This window comes from Pollicipes pollicipes, unplaced genomic scaffold (assembly GCF_011947565.3).
Source record: "Pollicipes pollicipes isolate AB1234 unplaced genomic scaffold, Ppol_2.1 Scaffold_6686;HRSCAF=7923_pilon_pilon_pilon, whole genome shotgun sequence".
Taxonomy (NCBI): domain Eukaryota; kingdom Metazoa; phylum Arthropoda; class Thecostraca; order Pollicipedomorpha; family Pollicipedidae; genus Pollicipes; species Pollicipes pollicipes.
The window spans coordinates 6,826,022-6,844,808 of NW_023596921.1; the positions used below are offsets into that span (position 1 = coordinate 6,826,022).

At 51.7% G+C, this 18,787-nt stretch overlaps 1 protein-coding gene across 1 annotated transcript in view; it reads right to left on the reverse strand.

The window, feature by feature from the left end:
• LOC119107374 (ubiquitin-like modifier-activating enzyme ATG7) overlaps positions 1 to 17,046 on the reverse strand; it is a 33,133-nt gene extending 16,087 nt beyond the window's left edge. The window contains exons 1-11 of the mRNA XM_037230807.1: positions 17,031 to 17,046; positions 15,711 to 15,942; positions 11,719 to 11,902; positions 11,301 to 11,417; positions 10,818 to 10,856; positions 10,645 to 10,733; positions 9,780 to 9,998; positions 8,922 to 9,066; positions 6,440 to 6,595; positions 5,797 to 5,985; positions 1,431 to 1,598 (exon numbers count right to left, since the gene is read on the reverse strand). Of these exons, the coding sequence (XP_037086702.1) occupies positions 1,431 to 1,598; positions 5,797 to 5,985; positions 6,440 to 6,595; positions 8,922 to 9,066; positions 9,780 to 9,998; positions 10,645 to 10,733; positions 10,818 to 10,856; positions 11,301 to 11,417; positions 11,719 to 11,902; positions 15,711 to 15,907 (1,503 nt within the window). The 5' untranslated portion in view covers positions 15,908 to 15,942; positions 17,031 to 17,046. The remainder of the gene's footprint in view (positions 1 to 1,430; positions 1,599 to 5,796; positions 5,986 to 6,439; positions 6,596 to 8,921; positions 9,067 to 9,779; positions 9,999 to 10,644; positions 10,734 to 10,817; positions 10,857 to 11,300; positions 11,418 to 11,718; positions 11,903 to 15,710; positions 15,943 to 17,030) is intronic.
• Between the last annotated feature and the right edge of the window lie 1,741 nt (positions 17,047 to 18,787).

Here is an 18,787-nt window from a genome sequence, read left to right on the forward strand (position 1 = left end):
CTTCCACCGACAACCTGTCCTTGGGCATCACCAGGACGGAGGTGGCTCTGTTGGCTCGGTTCGTTGGCCACCCGACTATGGCTTACATGCTGATGTTGATTTTCCAGATGCTTGTACTGTACGCCTGGTTCTGGATGTTTTCTTGTCGTTAATTCTTTGCATAAAGCTTTTCTTTCTCTTCCTTCGGATGGATGGTTCTATCAGCAGTTTCTCCCACACTAGTATGAAGGGCTCTTGTACCTAAATTCTTTAGGAATGACATTTTTCGGAGCCCCTCGACGCCGACGTTGGCACCCGTGTTTCCGATCTTGAGGAATAACAGGTGAGTTCTGCAGGTGTTACATGTGCCCGGTGGATTTCTGATCGCCTCTGGGCTTTCCAACGTTGCCTTTCCGGAAGCTAGCGAACTCTTCGGAGAACCGTTACAGGAAATGATCCACAGTGCGGTACTTTACGGAAGCAAACGGTACAAAACTGCCGTTCGCAACAATCGTGACCGTAGGGTAAGTGTGGCATGTTCCACCGTTAGGCGAAACAAGCCACACTTAACTTAGCGCCTTCCAAGAATTGCCCATCGGCACGACTAACACGGCAGAGATGCGAAGAGGTGCTGACGATACCTGGCGGTCACCGGCGGCACAATCAGGCACAGCCGAGTCGGCACGAAAACAGCTTGACGTCAAAAAGTGTACGGACGTTTGGCATCGATAAAGAAGGCTAGCATACTTGATGGGTTTTAACCATGTCATGTTCACCAGTCCACGGTTGTGCCACGAACTGATCGTCCTTCGGTCCGACAGCAAGCGGCCAGCTTGGACTGACACGCTGTTAGGGGCGAACACATCGCGGTAATCACGGAACTCAAAACCTTAGTAAAGACACCTGCGTGGTTGAGTGGCTGAAGCTCAATCGCACTCAACGCAACTGCGGCAGAGCATGCGTGCTAAAACGGCAGATGATATTGCGCAGGACATCAACTACGAACAGATGTGAAGCATAACAAACGAATGGAAAAACCGTTCCAACGCCGGGAAAGTTATCAGGGGCTGGCTTTCGATGGAAACAACGCGATCTGTGCAATGGTCAGGGTAAATTATGCTAAGAATTGCACGCGGTTCAAATCAGGCTCAGTTTTCGAGTGGTGTGTTCAGACTTGTAGCAAATTCCGACCGCTTAACAAAGCGCGACCAGAACGACGGAAAAAGCTGGGTCACGATATCAAAGTACGTTTCGCTGAAGCAGCCTTGGGTTCCTCAGCTAGCACCACGATTCTAGGAGTCATCTTTGCGAAACTCAGCCCCACCCCACCCACATCCCATCAGTCCTGATACTCACCCACACCCCCACTTCCCGCCCCCTGATCCCACTCGCACCCCAGTCCCCCCTCCATTCCCACAGCCCGCCTCGCCCGGTCCTGTGACCCGGCTCACATTGCCCGGCGCCACGACGTCGTTGCAGAAGTAGCAGCCGAGCTGGTGTCCGGGGATGAGCTGGCGCCGGTCGACGCCGTCGGTGGCGGGCGGCGCGGCGCCCGGCGGCCGGCTGCCGTGTCGCATCACCAGGTAAGAGTCGAAGCCGAGCGCGGCGTTGATCACCACCTGGCGGCCCGCGCGGCGCGTCAGCACACGGCCCAGTCGTGCGCTGGCACTGAGGGTTCAGGTATGTTAGAAGTCGGCAGAAGCGCTCGGAATGGGTAGCGGGCGTGAAGCATGCCATTGGAAAACGGTGCACTCCGCGATCACAGGTGTGCCTGTGTGCGCAATGCCACGTTAAAATCATCCGACGACGTACTTCCGCTGATGTTTTCCCTTTGCTTTGTTTTCTTTGCTGTTGTTGAAAGTCCTCGCTATTCTCATTTGCTAACCTTACTGAAATGACGTTAGTTTTGTCGTGACTGAGATCTCGGGCACCATAATTTTCTTCTTGTTAGTACCGCATTAAATTCTATTCACACCCGTTACCAATCTCTTAACTTGCAACTTATGTCGACTTATTTGTCGTCTCCTTCCGGGCGACTTTATTTGAACGGGTACCGGCGGTGTTTCTGATCGATCTCCTTCCTTAAGGCTCAGCTGAATGGCTTACCGCCATGTTCCCAGCTCGGATTGCTTGCAAACACAACATTGATGGTCCGCTGTCGCATCCAACAGTGGAGCACAGCCATAGAGGAGTCAAAGAGACAGTGGTGCCTCCAGGATTTGTTTTGTGCAGCCGAAAATCCCAACAGTGAATGTCAGTAGTCCAAAACCGGTCAGTTTCTCACATGTACCCTCGTCTGGAAAATCAAAGGCTACCAGAAAATAATAACGGATCTTCTTTAGCAGCCTTGTATTGATGCCACTGGATAGCTCCTTCCGTGATACATAATATCGGAAATCCTCGCAGGCTCAATATAATCGTTTTCTACCGACAACAACCTAAATAAATAAAATCACAACGCAGGTGGAATCGCGCGATTTCTCACTACTTCTTTTTCGCTTTGCCCTCGCGTTTTCGCCAGAAAGTTGAGCCGTCAGTGCTCTGTCAAGCACGACTGAAAATATTAGGTCCATGCCTCAACATCGAATCATTCGGATAATACGCAGTGCAAATGTTGTCTGCTGCATTGTAATGGACGGCAAACAGATATTTGAATTTGGCGCACACCCTCACACCGGCATTATGATCCATACCACAAGCGCTCCGTGTTCATAATGCATACAGTTCACACACGGCGCGGACATGTCATGCTACCGGACCCGTGCTGATTACAGTACAGTGAAACAATTAGTCTCATTTTCGGGAGTCGCATGCCTGCAAACAAGGCCATCCAACCATGTCTGCTGTGTAACCTGTGCAGGGTCAACATATCAAAGTAAATACCAGGTGGAACGTGGAAAGTGCTACGTGCAACGACTGCTGCCATACCGGGTAGTCCCTCAAAGCGCTGCAATACAGTATGCTACGGCATTACCGCGTGCTCATGGAATATACGGATCATGGCCTCCTCGCTCGTACGCAATATAAGGGTTCGCAAAAAGCTTAACGCCATTTCCATTTACGTCAGATGAACACGCGAGTGGACCTTTATCAGGAAACGTCTATAGCACAGCGTTGACACTTTTGTTGCACATCTTCGTGGTCATTTACGGAATGCTCCAGATGAAACATTAGTGCAGATGGAATAATTAATTGGATTGTGATTATTAATATATATATATATATATATATATATATATATATATACACACACACACATATATATATATATATATATGCATATAAACGTGTGTACACATATGTATGCACATATACGTATATCACACGCACACACACACACGCACGCACGCACGCACGCACGCACGCACGCACACACACACACACACACACCACACCACACACACACACACACACACACACACACACCCACATATATATTCTTCTCTCTTCATATCTCTATTTCTCTATATCTATATCTACTTATCTATCTATCTATCTATCTATCTAATATCTATCTATTATATATATCTATCTATCATCTATCTATCTATCATCTTCTATCTCCTATCTATCTATCTATCTCTATCTATCTATTATCTATCTATCTATCATCTATCTATCTACATCTATCTATCTATCTATCTATCTATCTATCTATCATCTATCTATTATCTATCTATCTATCTACTATCTATCTATCTATATCTATCTATCTATCTATCTATCTATCTATCTATCTATTAGCTTAGGATGCTCTTAATTCGATCTCTGAACTCCGGACATGGCGACTTGTAGCCAGACATCCCGGCCAACACGTTATCCAGAACAGCACCATATGCTTCCCATAGAATAGGAATTAGAGCACCAGTCTAGCAGTGGTTAGGTGGCAAACGCTCCTGGGTCCAGCCCAGGACCGAACAGCGCCTGACGACGGTCGGAGGAGTGCCAGCCGAAGGGCTATGAAGGCAGTAACAGCAGCGTGACGCCTCGTGCGGCGCGGGACCAGCGAGGCAGTAAGACATGTGAAAGTCGTCAGCTGTTGTGCAGACGATGCCAAAAGCCAAGCTGGTGAAGACAGAGACATTGGGCCGCCGATGTCAACGGCCTTCATCAATGCGTCGGGAAGTCTAGCTTTGATGCCAATTTAACAGGCGGAGGTACACTATCGCAGCGCAACGACACCCATAGTCCACAAACAGCTCACGTGAAATTGGCTGGCTACAAGTTCCGGTTAAACTCAAGACATCGATGAACTTGCAATGATGCATGGTTGTTCAATCGTGACCAAAGCAATTGTAATAATATCACGCAACTATTTGGGGTGGATATGAGCCGATCATAATCAGGTCTCACGCCGGTGTAGTTGTCACAGCACGGGGTGTAGTGGCCAATTGGATAGAGCCATTGGTTCGCAGACGGGGGCCGGGTCTGAATCCCCGTTGCGCCACGGCCCCTGCAGTCGCTGGCACCCCATGCAATTGTGTGCAACGACGTGCACCGCGTTCTTTCCTGAAAGTTTTCAAAGCTAAATCTTTCTCAGCTTGGATTACAACGTCTTGCGTCCGAGATCACCTTCGGAAAAGGTGATACTGGCCGCCTCCTTCTCATTAGCATCGAACCTACCAGCCCGGGGTTTGAGAACATCCGTTGGCGAGTTGCAAACGGCATATTCGTCCACCCCGTGCCGTTGACTTCACGTCTTGGTCAGCCCTGGTCACTGAAATGACACCGACCCCTAAAAACGCCCCTAAAACGCCTGCTACAAGCGCCCCAAAACGGGTGGATCCGTTGTCTGCGCACGAGAGCGACAGCAGCCGTCCTAACACATTGCGGACAATAGCTCACCAGAGCAGGCAACGTGCAAACGCATAACAATCTACGCAGCACAATGTTCAATGCATTGGGCTTTTTGTTGCTGCAAACCGCATGCACCTGGAATCAGTAGTTGCAAAGATCTTTGCTTCCACACAATATGATGGCCGAGCCAAGACCGGTCACTCAAGTTGAAGATTTGTTCATCGCCCGAGTCAGACTCACGCGGCCTGCGACCTCCCTTGTAATCATTGGGGCTTTACAACGCGCTGAGCTGCTGAGGCTACGCTCGTGAGGTGTCGCCTGGCTGTCACAGCGGTAGACGGCAGGTGACCCGTACCTCCAGTCCCCAAGACGCGCAGCTTAATCGCTACATTACCGATGCCCTGCGTTCTCGCTCGTAACAATACTGTCAAGGACAATATGGAACAAACGTTATAACTGGGATCAAGAGACAGCCACTTCGCACATGAATGCCATTAAATGCTAAAGGTTGCCACGAAGACATGGCTCCTCTACAGCAGGCAGCAATCATCACCCACGCCCGTGCTAGTGTAGAACAGAATATGCAGTTTACCACGGCGTACTTGGCACAATTAAGCGGTATAAAACATCACATTCAGTCAAACAAGCCACACCCAACAGGTTAGAAAAGGGCAGGTTTCTTCAAAGAATCGAAAAAAGGCGGCAGCACGCAGCCGGCACACCAGACTGAACGGCAGCACAACAGCCTGCAAGTGGAGAAGTTTTCCCAAATTTTGACATCCATCAGACACCACATGCACTCTCAACGCCACCACCCAATGGTCGCTGTGGGCGGCTGTCGTACCCCGGCCACACCTGGGCGGGAGCCGGACTTTATGGCCAGCCCCGACTCAGCAGAGGGGCTCAGCAGAGGGGTCGCTGAGGTGGCGTCCCGCCCCCATCAGAGGAGGTCACGCCAACCCCTGCCTGCCGTGCAGTCAGCGCCCGTCGACGGGAGAGGGGGGGGGGGGGGGGGCCCACCTTCTGGTGGGCGGCGCCCATGACGGTCGGCAACCAGCGGCTCTCTCGGCTGTCCATCAGCAGGAAGAGCAGGTCGTGCTCCGTGACGAGCTGTCGCAGCCGGTGCACGTCGGCCGCCACCTGGCCGACCTCGGCCGCGCCCACCGGATGGCCCGGCATCGGTACGCACAGCTCGACACCCTCCGACACCTGGCCGCCAAACGGGGGATGTACACGTGCGCCGCCCGCCGCGCGCCGGCCACGCCATCTAACGGTCAGTCGGGCGCGTCATCCAACAAACCACAGGGCGGCCGGGCAGGCGGCTCCGACCGCGCCGTACGTGATCGGCACGACGGATCCAAGCACGAGGCGCACCGCCACGGCAGGCATGCACCGCACGCGCGGAAACACGACAGTGGCAACACTACGGTTTTCAAGGACTCCGATCTCGCTTGCCAAGCAAGACACAAGCGCATGCCATGTCTAAACGGCTAGAATAACGCAACATCTACACGCCACTGCTAGCCTCACAAACAGGATGCGGTTCGTGCGTGAGCCCGCAGTTGCGCCGCCCTACCACCTGCGCCACCCCGGCCTGCCGCGTCCACAGCCCGGCACCGCGCCGCTGCCGCGGCGGCGGCAACGGCCCGACCGCGCTCCTCACCACGCCCGGGAAGATGTCGCGCAGACGGGCGGCCGCCGCCACCGCCTTGGGCCGCCGCTGCACCGAGTCCTCGAAGGTGAACAGGCTCTGCCGCACCGGGTTGGAGTAGGAGACGACGCCGTTGTCGATCAGCGTGATGTGCCGCACACCCCAGCCCTGTGGCGACCAACGGAGGCGACTTCAGACGGGGCGCTCACCGCCTCACGTGCTGTGCCGACCGCCCCAGCCCTGTGGTGGCCGGCCTCAGACAGAGTAGTCCCAATCGCAGGCAGGTGAGCGATGGCACGAAGTCGTTGAACAGGAGATCATGCGATCATGAACATGTACATCTACGCGATCAGTCATCCAAGTGTTACAAAGTCGTTGGTGCTTGTTTAGGTAAAATGATGCGCAGCCAAAACAGCTTTGGGCATCCAACTGCTTTGTTCAAACGTGGATCATCATGACGAGCGGAGCGTAGCACAAGCCTGCGATCTGACGTTTGTTTCGAGTTTGATGCCCTTCTGGTCAAAAGTGCAGATCTATATTGTCCCACGTTGTAACCTCATACTGAAGCTTCATTTCCGAATCATTTGATTGGGACGTCATTTTCCCATACGAAACCAAATTCAACATACTTACGTATTAATGCTGGATGCAGACACATGCATCACCTCTAGTCTACACAGTTTATTCATGTAAACAATTTAAGACAAAACTAGCATATCACTTCCACAGCACTAAACTGTTACTTCATTCGCCAGTGTGTCTAAATAAAATCCCTGGTCTCTGCATCAAACTTCAAAATGCACAAAAAAAACTCACCACCACGTACTGGGCACAGATCTTCATACAGCAGTCAAAGTTGGATTCATCCCAAGACGGCTCAGTGTTGTGACAATTGGTCAACGCATAGGGCCATTTGGCTCCCGATCCTGCTTCATGTTCACACATGTTCCGTTGGGAATGCAGCTTGTATTTGGGCCTGAGGTGTTTGAGCTCGTTGTGGCCTCCAACCTTAACTGAACCACATGCGTGCTTTAGTCGAAGTCCAGTTTGCTGGCGATTTACCGTTTATGTTACGACCTCAGTTGTCAGTTCAACATTGGGGCATCCAAACTAAATGTGATGTGGGTCAATGTAACTACGAAATCAAGCGCTTTAAGCGGTTTCGGTCATGGGTCCTGTCTACGTAACTATGTATGATGATTTGAAACTGAATCTGGGTGATGAGTCAAAGGCCATGGTGCGCACCATGGTCCTATTGAATTTTACCTTCAGCCAATGACAATGCCAATTCCAATGCCTCTGGATGGTCATTCCGGAGCAGGTTAATGCGACGACAGATGCACCGTCAGTCAGTTGACTTTCCCTGTACAGCGCAGGCCTCCACGACAGAAACGCGGTACGATCGACTCGCTGCAATGGGCCCATGCAACATACACTTTTATCGAGGCCGGAATTTTTGTAGTCACCAGCATCAGCTAGGAAGCGAACATAACTCCAAATTATTGGTTTATGAATCTTTGATTTATATCAACCACCTTCGTGTGTTTCATACAGCACAGCAATGTCCAATTGGGTAGGCTAATGTAATCCTTTTAGGAAAAAAGTGCAACTGTTTTGCGGCGACGTGACCCGGGAGGACACCGGGTATAAAATAAGAAATTATTGCCTAGCAAACAGAAGATATTCCCACCTCCCTGTTTTTCTCTCATGCTTCCTTCTTTTATATTAGTCTGTACATCCCCCGTTCCAGCTGGGCCGTTTCAACCGTAAATGCTTGTTAAACCATAAAAACAGCAAGCTCCATCAAGCCACTGCATCGCTGTGCCCTTTACTTAACATTCAGCTATGGCAAACAAATGCATCGATTCGTTGTTTACTTAATCAGCTGTTGCAACTCGCACGTGCTACGTGCGTCACGTAAGCTTCTGGTTCGGCAAAGAATCTAGCCTACCTGACGTCGTTTTACGAGGACATCGTGCATCCACCACACCATCAGTACAAGTGGCGACACTACAGGGTGGCAACACGGGACAAATAAACGTGTGATGCTGACTAGCAATAAGTCAAACTACACAGAGCGTTAACCAGCTAGGCTGATTCGAACATGAGGCGACAAAATAATCCGCCCCGCCAAACGTTGAGCTGAAATTCGGTTTCAGTGCGAAGCCAATTGGGTGGGTCCACCGGCTGTTCATCAAGTAGTAACGCAGCCGCTGGTAGGCCGACGGGAGGTTGTTGCAAATATCCCGATGGTTATCAGACAGCACAATGTACAATAGATAGGTCACGTTAAGTCAGCGGACTGCAATTGACTGCAGTCGTGGTTCGTCGGCAGGCCTCGCCAGCAGGTCACGTCAGGTCAGGTCACGCTAGCATGTCACGTCAGGTCAGGTCAGGTCAGACAAGGATGCCGAAGCCGAGGTCGGCGGGTGGCCTGGTGGGTGCCGCCGCGAGTCGGCCGTCACGCAGTCGCGGGGTTGCTCCGAGCGCTCACCAGCAGAGCCCTGGCCACGTTACAGCCGAGCGTGCCGGCTCCGAGAAGCAGACATCGAGCCGAGGTCATACGCTCCAGCTCGAGCTCCGGCACCAGACGCCACCGCATCAGCTTCAGGTTCAGGTCCACCGCGCTGGACGCCAGCCTGTCGGCCGGCCGACGCAGGTCACGGTCACACGCGGGCCGGTCGATGTCGGGCAAGATCACACGCGGGCCGGCCGATGCAGGGCAAGGTCACACGCGGGCCACCCGACGTAGGTCACGGTCACACGCGGGCCGGTCGGTGTCCGGAAATGTCACAAGCGGGCCGTTTGACACAGGTCACGGTCATACGCGAGCCGGCCGACGTAGGTCCCGATCACACGCGAGCCGGTCGATGTAGGGCAAGATCACACGCGGGCCGTCTGACACAGGTCACGGTCACACGCGAGCCGGCCGACGTAGGTCCCGGTCACACGCGAGCCGGTCGATGTAGGGCAAAGTCACACGCGGGCCGTCTGACACAGGTCACGGTCACACGCGAGCCGGCCGACGTAGGTCACGGTCACACGCGGGCCGGCCGACGCGGATCATGTTGCTCGTTACCTAAGTTGTGCCGCCTTATGAGTAAATCACCACGCCGAATCCTTAAGATATTCGACATCGCTTAGGCAAGTGGTAAGAGACCTATGATCGGTGTGAGAGATCACCAAATTCGGTGTGAGAGATCACCACGAACGGTGTCTGAGATCACCACGATCGATGCGAGAGATCACCACAACTGGTGTGAGATAACACCACGACGCTCCGGATCCTACCCGATGTGTCACCAAATAGTTGCGCGTACGTAATCACGGACAGGTGGTGAGGCTCACGTACAACGTCGGCTCCATGCTTGAGCTGAGGTTAACCAGGCGCGGGCCCATCTTGCCTCTTTCGTTTCGCTCCCAGCCGGTCACCGACGGCGGCACGTCGGAGCCGCCGCCATCTTCATGCGACAGTCGTAACTTCAGTATCAGACTGTGTTCGACAGAGCGCGCTCCTCCGCGGGTAACGTCTCGCCAGCAGAGCACGCGGACGTCAGGCCGATCTCGCCCCCTATCGGGGTGGGGAGCAGTCAGCAGCTGTGAGCACATCGCAGCACCGACGGACTTTTGTGCAATCTAAACAACCTCGCAAGACGCGGAGATAATTTGTATGCGGCGCATGGCAAGCTTTTTGCAACACGGCTATCAATGGTTTTTAGCATCCGCAAAAACTTGGTCAGAGCAAGCCACGTGCCATGCTAGAAAATGCTTATCTTCGAAAACAAAGTTAAAATGATCAAATCTCGAACATACAATTCGAAGTCGGAAACATGAAGGACACAGAAATCGTAGTAAAAAATCAGGTGGCCTACCAATTCAAAGGTCAGAAAGTCACTGTCAGTAACGTGATATCGGAATAAAACAAGCATTCGGTTGAAAGCTAGATGAAGTTAAAATCTGCTCGTCAGATCCAGCCAGAACTGCCTGGAGCCACACTGGACCTTGACCAGCTTCCAGACATCTCCAACAGCGCAGCGTGCAACCATTCAAAGGTCCACCTTCAAACTCAAGCTCAAAACCCAGCGGAATAGAGATGAAAAGGTAGAGCGTTCGGTGTCCTTTTTACGACTTTGGAAGTAGCCCCAGTCGCTTTGGGCCGCCTGCAACCCGAAGTTGCCGGCGACCGCCCTCCCTGCACCAGCGCATGCCCGTCTCACCAGTGGTGCCAGTAGAGCACCAGCAGGTTGCGCAGCGGCCAGCCGGGGTGCTGAGGGTCGGCGCTGGGGTCGCAGAAGGCCAGCAGCAGCTCACCGGCCGGCGGCGCGCTGCCCAGCCGCTGCAGTGGCAGCACGGACACCTCCGGCAGCAGCTGCAGCAGGAAGGCGGGCGGCGAGCCGGCGGCTGACACGGCCGACTCCAGCTGCGCTATCTGGGGGACGGCACAACACGCGGCGTGACGGCGGCCTCGTCACGCATCACGCTTGTGCGCACACGCGTACGTACGTGTCCCCCCGTCCCCACACGCACAAACACACATCATCAGTGGCACGCACTGAAGGGTGGATGCCGGTCCAACAGAGTTCAAGCACATGCTTGACAGAGGCCCGCCATACCCCTATGCAGAATCTGTCTGTTGGTAATCACGTGCGCTTTAAGCAGGGACGTGGTATTGTTTTACGAAATAATTGAGACGAAGCAATGGTCCCGCCACAGCTGCTCCAGACCAGGCTGACCCTTTAATGGACATCTACATTGGCGGTCGCTGATCAGTTAAATAAACGAACTGGGACGCAGTCCCACATAGTTTGTCACCCTAAGGGTTAGGTATCCTACGATCTTCCCATTGAGCCACCAGGCTATCACGCTGCGTCACCTGGCCAGCTGACAACGCCTCAGACAGCTGCTGCGGTGGTTCCAGTGCAGCTACAGAAGATGGCTGTTTGAGTGCAGGAAATCCAAACCAGTAGAAGAAGTCATACTTCTTTAGGTCCTGCCAGCGCACAAACAGTGCAGAATGACAATCAAGTTCGAAAAAATAGTAAACAAGGTGAACAGGGTATACAAAGCGCTGGGGCTCAGCCGGATGCTTAGGGCCAAAGGCGACGCTACAAAATGCACTAACACACTGGCTTAGAAAAAACCTGCCATAGTAGGGCCTATCTACGAAGGCTTCACTTCATCACATCACACGACGAATTCACTGGGGGCGAATAAACAAAAAGCCGTAAGGATGGCAGCAGCGCGAAACCCTCAACGGCAGTCACTCAGACTCAAACGTAAAACCAGCGTACCGCAAATGTGACCAGCAGGAACGGATTGAGCAGGCACGGTGTCTCAAGAGCCGTGCCATCGGTAATTGCCCGCAGAATGGTGCGGCCATGCTCTTGCAGGAGACGAGCCTTGTCAAATCCCTTAAACGCCTCCCTGGTATTCGTATTTATCAGGAGGCCTGGACACGCAAGGTCGCCGGGAGATCTGCAACAGGCGTCACGCTGGTACAAATGGCAGCTGACGGAATGGATCCACAGACGTCACCCTGGTACAGCTGGCGGCTGACGAAATGGATCAACATACGCCACGCTGGCACAGATGACAGCTGACGAAATGGATCAATCAACAGATGTCATGCTGGTACAGCTGACAGCTGACGAAATGGATCAACATACGTCACGCTGGCACAGATGACAGCTGACGAAATGGATCAATCAACAGATGTCATGCTGGTACAGCTGACAGCTGACGAAATGGATCAACATACGTCACGCTGGCACAGATGACAGCTGACGAAATGGATCAGCATACGTCACGCTGGCACAGATGACAGCTGACGAAATGGATCAATCAACAGATGTCATGCTGGTACAGCTGACAGCTGACGAAATGGATCAACATACGTCACGCTGGCACAGATGACGGCTGACGAAGTGGCTCGCCCAAGACATAGTCAGCATTGTGCGCCCATCCACAACATGCACATACATTTGATTATTTTATGCTTCGGGCAACATGCAATTTACTATCGCGGGGTTATAGCCAACTTCGATCACTCTTTACGTTCAAACTAATCCCCTTTTCTTTTGCGCCTAAACACAGCCGTCTTGCACTCATCCCGCAGAATTTTCGCATCTGGTGGCCTCATCACAAAGCGACCCTGAACACTTTGCTGCCAGGGTCAGTACAAACAGGCAGGCAGGCGGTGGGCTTGTTCCGATTTCCCGGGCTTGGTGAAAGGGGGGCTAATCTGGTACCCCAGAACGAGTTCGCGTCCTCATGCTGGGTCACCGAGGTGACCAGTTGATGTGAGAGCACACTTAAGTCGCCAAGGTGTGATACACGCTGAAAACTGAAACCACTCCTGATGTTGAAGTGTGCTAAGCAAGGCTCTTAGATTACTTTCTTGATAACATAGAACGTAAATAGTTTTAAAACGGCCCACAAAGACTGAGTGAAACATGCTTTGAGTTAGGGCAGACCAGAGTGACCCAAGCAAGGCATGGGAGCCTCATATGGAGCATAATCTGGAGACCGTGTCACAAGGTAGATATGGCGCAGGCTGCAGAATGAACCCAAGGGAGTGAGGAGATTGCAAAGTGCAGTAATGATTAGGCGAGCTGATGAGGGACTCGATAGGGCACCACCACTAATATATGGAGCCCAGAAGCCTGAAAAGGAAGTGTCTACATGAACACAGATTATCATTACGCACAACAGCACATAGTTACTATTCACCATTTCAATCATAACAGATAAATTATGGACATATAGACAACATGTTCTTCATATATAGCGGCGCTTTCCGGATTTTTAAGCAAGGTTTCGCTCAAGATGGATCAAATTATGATTCCCCAAAACAAATGCAGGCAAAAACATTACAACCTACTTATGACCAAGCTTATCTAAGCAGCTGATGGGTTCAGAGGCACAGAGAGCACACAGGCTCTGGCACAGAACTGTACTTGGGCAACACAAATCAAACCACAAAGTTGACCCTCAGTATGTTGTCGTTCCTGAACACGCCACGTCAGTGGCACAATGCTCCGTTTTGGGGTGACATCTCCAGACATTTCCGGCTCAGTGCAGGTGGTGTACTGCAGTGCATGTGGCCACATCACTTTTCACCGAGCACCTTACTGTTGACGGTGCCTGGATCATGGGCGCAATGACACCTCAGAAAGTAGGTGTAGGATTTCTGCCCGGAGAGCACAGCGCGCTCGAGCCCCACACGGCGGTAAGTGAGAGGAGACCTCTCGGCTGGCAAAATCGTCAGGTCTGACGACGGCTCCTCTCAGCTCCTACACCACCCAGCGGTCTGGCCTGCTAGCGCTGAAACCGTCCCCGCCGCCGTGGCACCTGCGCGGCCGGTCAGCAGCTTACAGCGCCACCAACCGTGCCCGTTCGCCCCGAGCTACGGCCAGAGCACAGCAGCATGGAGTCCTGAGTCAGCACCCCGGCCTCTTCGACGGCGTGCCACGCGTCCTGTCGCGGGGAGCCCTCCGCAATATAGTATATATATATATAATATATATATATATCCCCTCCCTCCCTCCTCCCTCCCTCCCTCCCTCCTCCCTCTCTCTCTCTCGTCTCAATCTCATCCTCTCTCTCTCTCTTCTCCATCTCTCTCCTCCCACTCCTCTCCCTCTCTTCTTCTCTCTTCTCTTCTCTCTCTCTCTCTCTCTCTCTCTCTCTCTCTCTCTCTCTACTCTCTCCTCTCTCTCTCTCTCTCTCTCTCTCTCTCTCTCTCTCTCTCTCTCTCTCTCCTTCCCTCTTCTCCTCTCTCTCTCTCTCTCTCTCTCTCTCTCTCTCTCTCTCTCTATCCTCTCTCCTCTCCTCTCTCTCTCTCTCTCTCTTCTCTCTCTCTCTTCTCTCTCCTGCTCTCTCTCTCTCTCTCTCCTCTCTCTCTCTCTCTCTCTCTCTCTCTCCTCTCTCTTCTTCTCTCTCTCTCTCTCTTCTCTCTCTCTCTCCTCTCTCTTCTCTCTCCTCTCTCTCTCTCTCTCTCTCTCTCTCTCTCTTCTCTCTCTCTCTCTCTCTTCTCTCTCTCTCTCTCTCTCTCTCTCTTCTCTCTTCTCCCTCTCCTCTCTCTCTCTCTTCTCTCTCTTCTCGCTCTCTCTCTCTCTCTCTCTCTCTCTCTCTCTCTCTCTCTCTCTCTCTCTCTCTCTCTCTCTCTCTCTCTCTCTCTCTCTCTCTCTCTCTCTCTCTCTCTCTCTCTCTCTCTCTCTCTCTTCTCTCTCTGCTCTCTCTCTCTCTTCTCTCGCTCTCTACTCTCTCCTCTCTCTCTCTATCTATATTCGGAACCTCCTTCGCTGCCGGCGCCAAAATGCTGCAGGTCGTTCAGGAAAAGACGGTGCTTGCTGCTGTGCGCTTGCGTATCGCTGACAGATGTTGCACCAGTTGCAAGCGAGAACACGGCCGCTCGGCGGGCAGATCAAGTGTCGCCGGCATTGGGGCGGCGTCGGCGCCGCGCGGTGCGCAGCCTGCATCCTGTTGGTGCTGATGTTTGCTATCTCGCAGAGAATGATCGCAGAAAACGATGCCGCTGGCTAGTCCTCGTCCAGCTTTGTATGTTGGAAGTTCTGTAGAAAATCTGGAGAGGGTGTTTGCTGCCATTTGATACCGCCCTGCGCGTCTGTCATCAGCGGCACAGGTCGCCTTTGGTCACAGTACGCCGGGACGCGCACAAACGACGGCGCTGCCCGCGCTTTCCTCATAGCTGTCTCATGGCAGCTTTACCAAACGAAGCTTCGTTTGTTGCTCAGCAGGTGGCGCAGCAGGTCCACGTGCTCCGCCGTTTCCTCGGAGAACAGCCATGCAGTCATGAGCTACATGGGCGATAAACCTAAGCACACTGTGCAATTTTGCCTATGACTGCCTTGTTGACCCTCACATACATCAGTGATTCAGGGGAGGCTGTATTTGCTGACCAGGCACACTGCAACTTTACAGCTTACTGCCCACTCAGACATACACATACACACAGTGGGAGTGTCAAGCCCCTTTGTGAGTCACTTCATCCCATGCTTCAACCTAGGGTATTGCTCAGCATTCTCAAAACATGGGGTACCATGGGATCCATAGACACCATGCTCCTATGCCTATGCCCTGGGTAGTTGTCTTTCTCACCTCAGATCTCATTTTGACCATGCCACATTTCACCCTGAGCCTTTTTATGGTTAAAACCCTGATTGGAAGCAGCTACAAGAATGCCAGTGAATGGACAGTGACTGGTGGTGGTGAGTGCTCAGTGGTCATGGTTGTTCCTGTGTTCCTTGTGACAGCTACCAACCTCTCAAATGATGCAGAGTCCACATTGAAGAGAGCTGGCATTCCACAAGCAGCGCTGTTACTGAAGTATCCAGTCAAAGATACAGCTTCTTCTTTCAGGCACAATACATCCAGCTTGAGCTGACTAAATTTGTGCCAAAATCCTGTATCCACAGATGATGCAAATGGTAAAAACTGTAAAGGCATCTCTTTGCTCATCTTACGAAATTGTTTTTTTCAATTTCTAGAGCTACCTGAAAATAACACATCCAATGTCATGGGGCATCCTCTCTTCATATCTTAGGATGACATACTCTTTGATGAGGGCTCTAAATCCCAACTCTAACTCAAAGGGGCATTGGTCATGCATCAGCAGAACACACCTTTAAAAGTAATGCTTACTTTATGGTCAAATCACTGTTGTTGCAATCTCAACTTCAGTCATTTTACTATAGCAAAGCAATGACAAGCAAGGAACCTATGCCATAACTTTCTACAACCTTTTCTATGACAAACCAACAATATTTGGAACAATACTGAGACATGACCAAATGCAATCCCTCCTCTTTGTCATGCTACCTAAATGACAATGGGCATGGGCACTTAATAGAAAACAGTCTCACCATACCTGAAGCCATACATCTAAACTCAAACTGAAAAGTAACATGTAATGCACAAATAACAATCCTCATGGGAAGGTAATATGGTACCATAATTGTGGCAGTAACCACACCAACCCAAGAACACATCTACAACAACTGGAGATAGTTTGGAGGAATGCAGGACATTAAAAATTGCATCCCACATTTTCATATACATAAGGACCAATGGACAACAGAGGTAGGTACTCAAACACATCAGAAGCATCTGTGTAACATATGTGCACAGGGTGATCTGAAGACCTGACAGTCTATGCACCCACAAGTGCCTATATACATATTTTGTCTGCTTTGTTTATTAAGTAAAAAATTTAGCTGTAAACTAACCACACCTGGTATGTTATTCACCCCTTAATTTAACAGCATAGTACTCTCACCAAATACTGTCCAAAGCAGGGTAGTCTTAATTAAGATTTATCTCTATCCTCTAATATCAGACAATTACAGCCAATAAACAAGAAACAAAAGATAAGGCATTCATAAGAATGTAAAAAACGAAAACAAAACTCTACATAAGGGAACCTTTAATCCGATAAATCAGCAAAATTCCAGCCATCCACAGCAGCTATGCTGCATGGACAAAGCAAGGCCTCTCACGAAACTATCTAGCCCTGTCCTGACATTGCACGATTTTTTAAAATGATGACCAGTGCACAATGATGCGTAGAAGCCAATGCATCAACCCCTGTCTTATGCAACTTGCCGATGTAAACAAACTCAACAAACGTTAGATAGCCTTGAACAAACTACAGCGGTTAGCTGTAGCAGCCGCGCAAGTTCTGTCTACAGTATAGCAAGGGCATCCGCGTGAATGCCAATACTAAATAATAACATCTTTCAAACACCCATTGGATGAACAGCATGATATGGTACGCACAAGAACATCAGAATACCCTGGTGCTCACACTAGATTGAACCATTCCAGAAAAATGTATCTATCAGCCCTAAACTTTTCTCAGTGCCCCCACGTCAATAAAATGTTCGATTCAAATTATAAACGTGCAGCAAAACATTAAATAAAGTATCGCACAATGTTCTCAAGCAGCATTATACTGAGCAGCAACAATAGTTGAGACAAATCACATTAGCAGATGGTGTCCTATGAAACAGGCTTCGAAATCCAAGGGAAGGTTATGGTGCCCGGTGTGGGCTTGGTGTTTCATATTTGAATTGATTCTGCAATTTTGAATTCAGCAACATCTTTAACTACCAGCGGATGGACATTTTGACGAATTTGTGACGAAGATTTCCGTATAACGTGTATTAGTGAAGTAGCTACCGAATGGAGTGCATTCGGTCTCCTGTTTTGCAATTAGCACGTACTCGTTAAAGCGCCTTCGAACGCTGCGTTTTGTCTCGACAATGTAGGTGGTTTAGTTTTTTACACTGAGCGCCAATACTTACTCTTGGATCCTTTTGAAAGTGGTCCCATATATGACACCGTCTGATAATGCACATCTTACGGAAATCGATCGGACCGAAAAGTCTAATGCCTCCGGAGAGTCAGACCAGACCCAACACCCCGTCATCTGTCGGGTGACGGGGGTGTCGGGTTTGGTTGGGCTGAAGAGTCTCGGAGAATCAGAGACCATGCCAAACGCCTTATCATCCATCGGGTGACGGGGTGTTGGGGCTGGTCGGGCCCGGATAGTCGACGGACAGTTGTCACGCGCCGCATGACCGTGACTGTTCGGCCGGCGGCCGGCGTTACGACAGCTGTCCTGTCATCCCTCGGACGATGGTGTTGAATCTAGTCTAACTCGGGCAGGCTGGAATGCAGCAGTAGTACGTGATACCCAGCGAGCCGCGGCGCAGCCTCGGTGGCCAGCTGATGACGGTCGACAGCGAGTATGACGGCTCGAGCTCGGGTGTCACCGACGGCATACCGCTGGCGTAGGCCACGTTGGCGGCAGCGCGGTGCCCTTGTGACTGTCGGCGTGCAGTTTGGTCAGCTGGTCCACCCATCCACCCATCAGCTCGTCCATCCGGCCATCCTAGGTCGACAGCACCGGGTCGGAAGTCGCGCCGCACGTACCGGTCGGACGGCGGGTAGCGGCGGCAATGGCGGCGGCGGCGCCCGTGTGGCCGACGGCGTGTGTCTGGGCTAGCAGGTGGTCCACCGGGTCATGCTTGGTCAGAGGACCAGGTCGCTAGTCGCGACCACTTAGTTGACTTGACCTGGCCTGGTCAATTCGGGTGTGGACGGGCAGCACGGGAGATATGGTCGAGAAGTGGCCAGCCATGATGGTAGCACTCGTTAGCTATTGTGAGGCCTCCCCGTGGATGCGGATAATTATGACTCCAGAGGAAATATGGTCCAGGTGTGGAGTGGAGCACGGAGAGGAGAGACCTAATTTGGGCGGGGGCGACATCCAGTGGCCGGTTCCAGCTGACGCGTTGGCGATCATTGCTGGTGGTGGTTGCTGGAAACCCGGCGTTC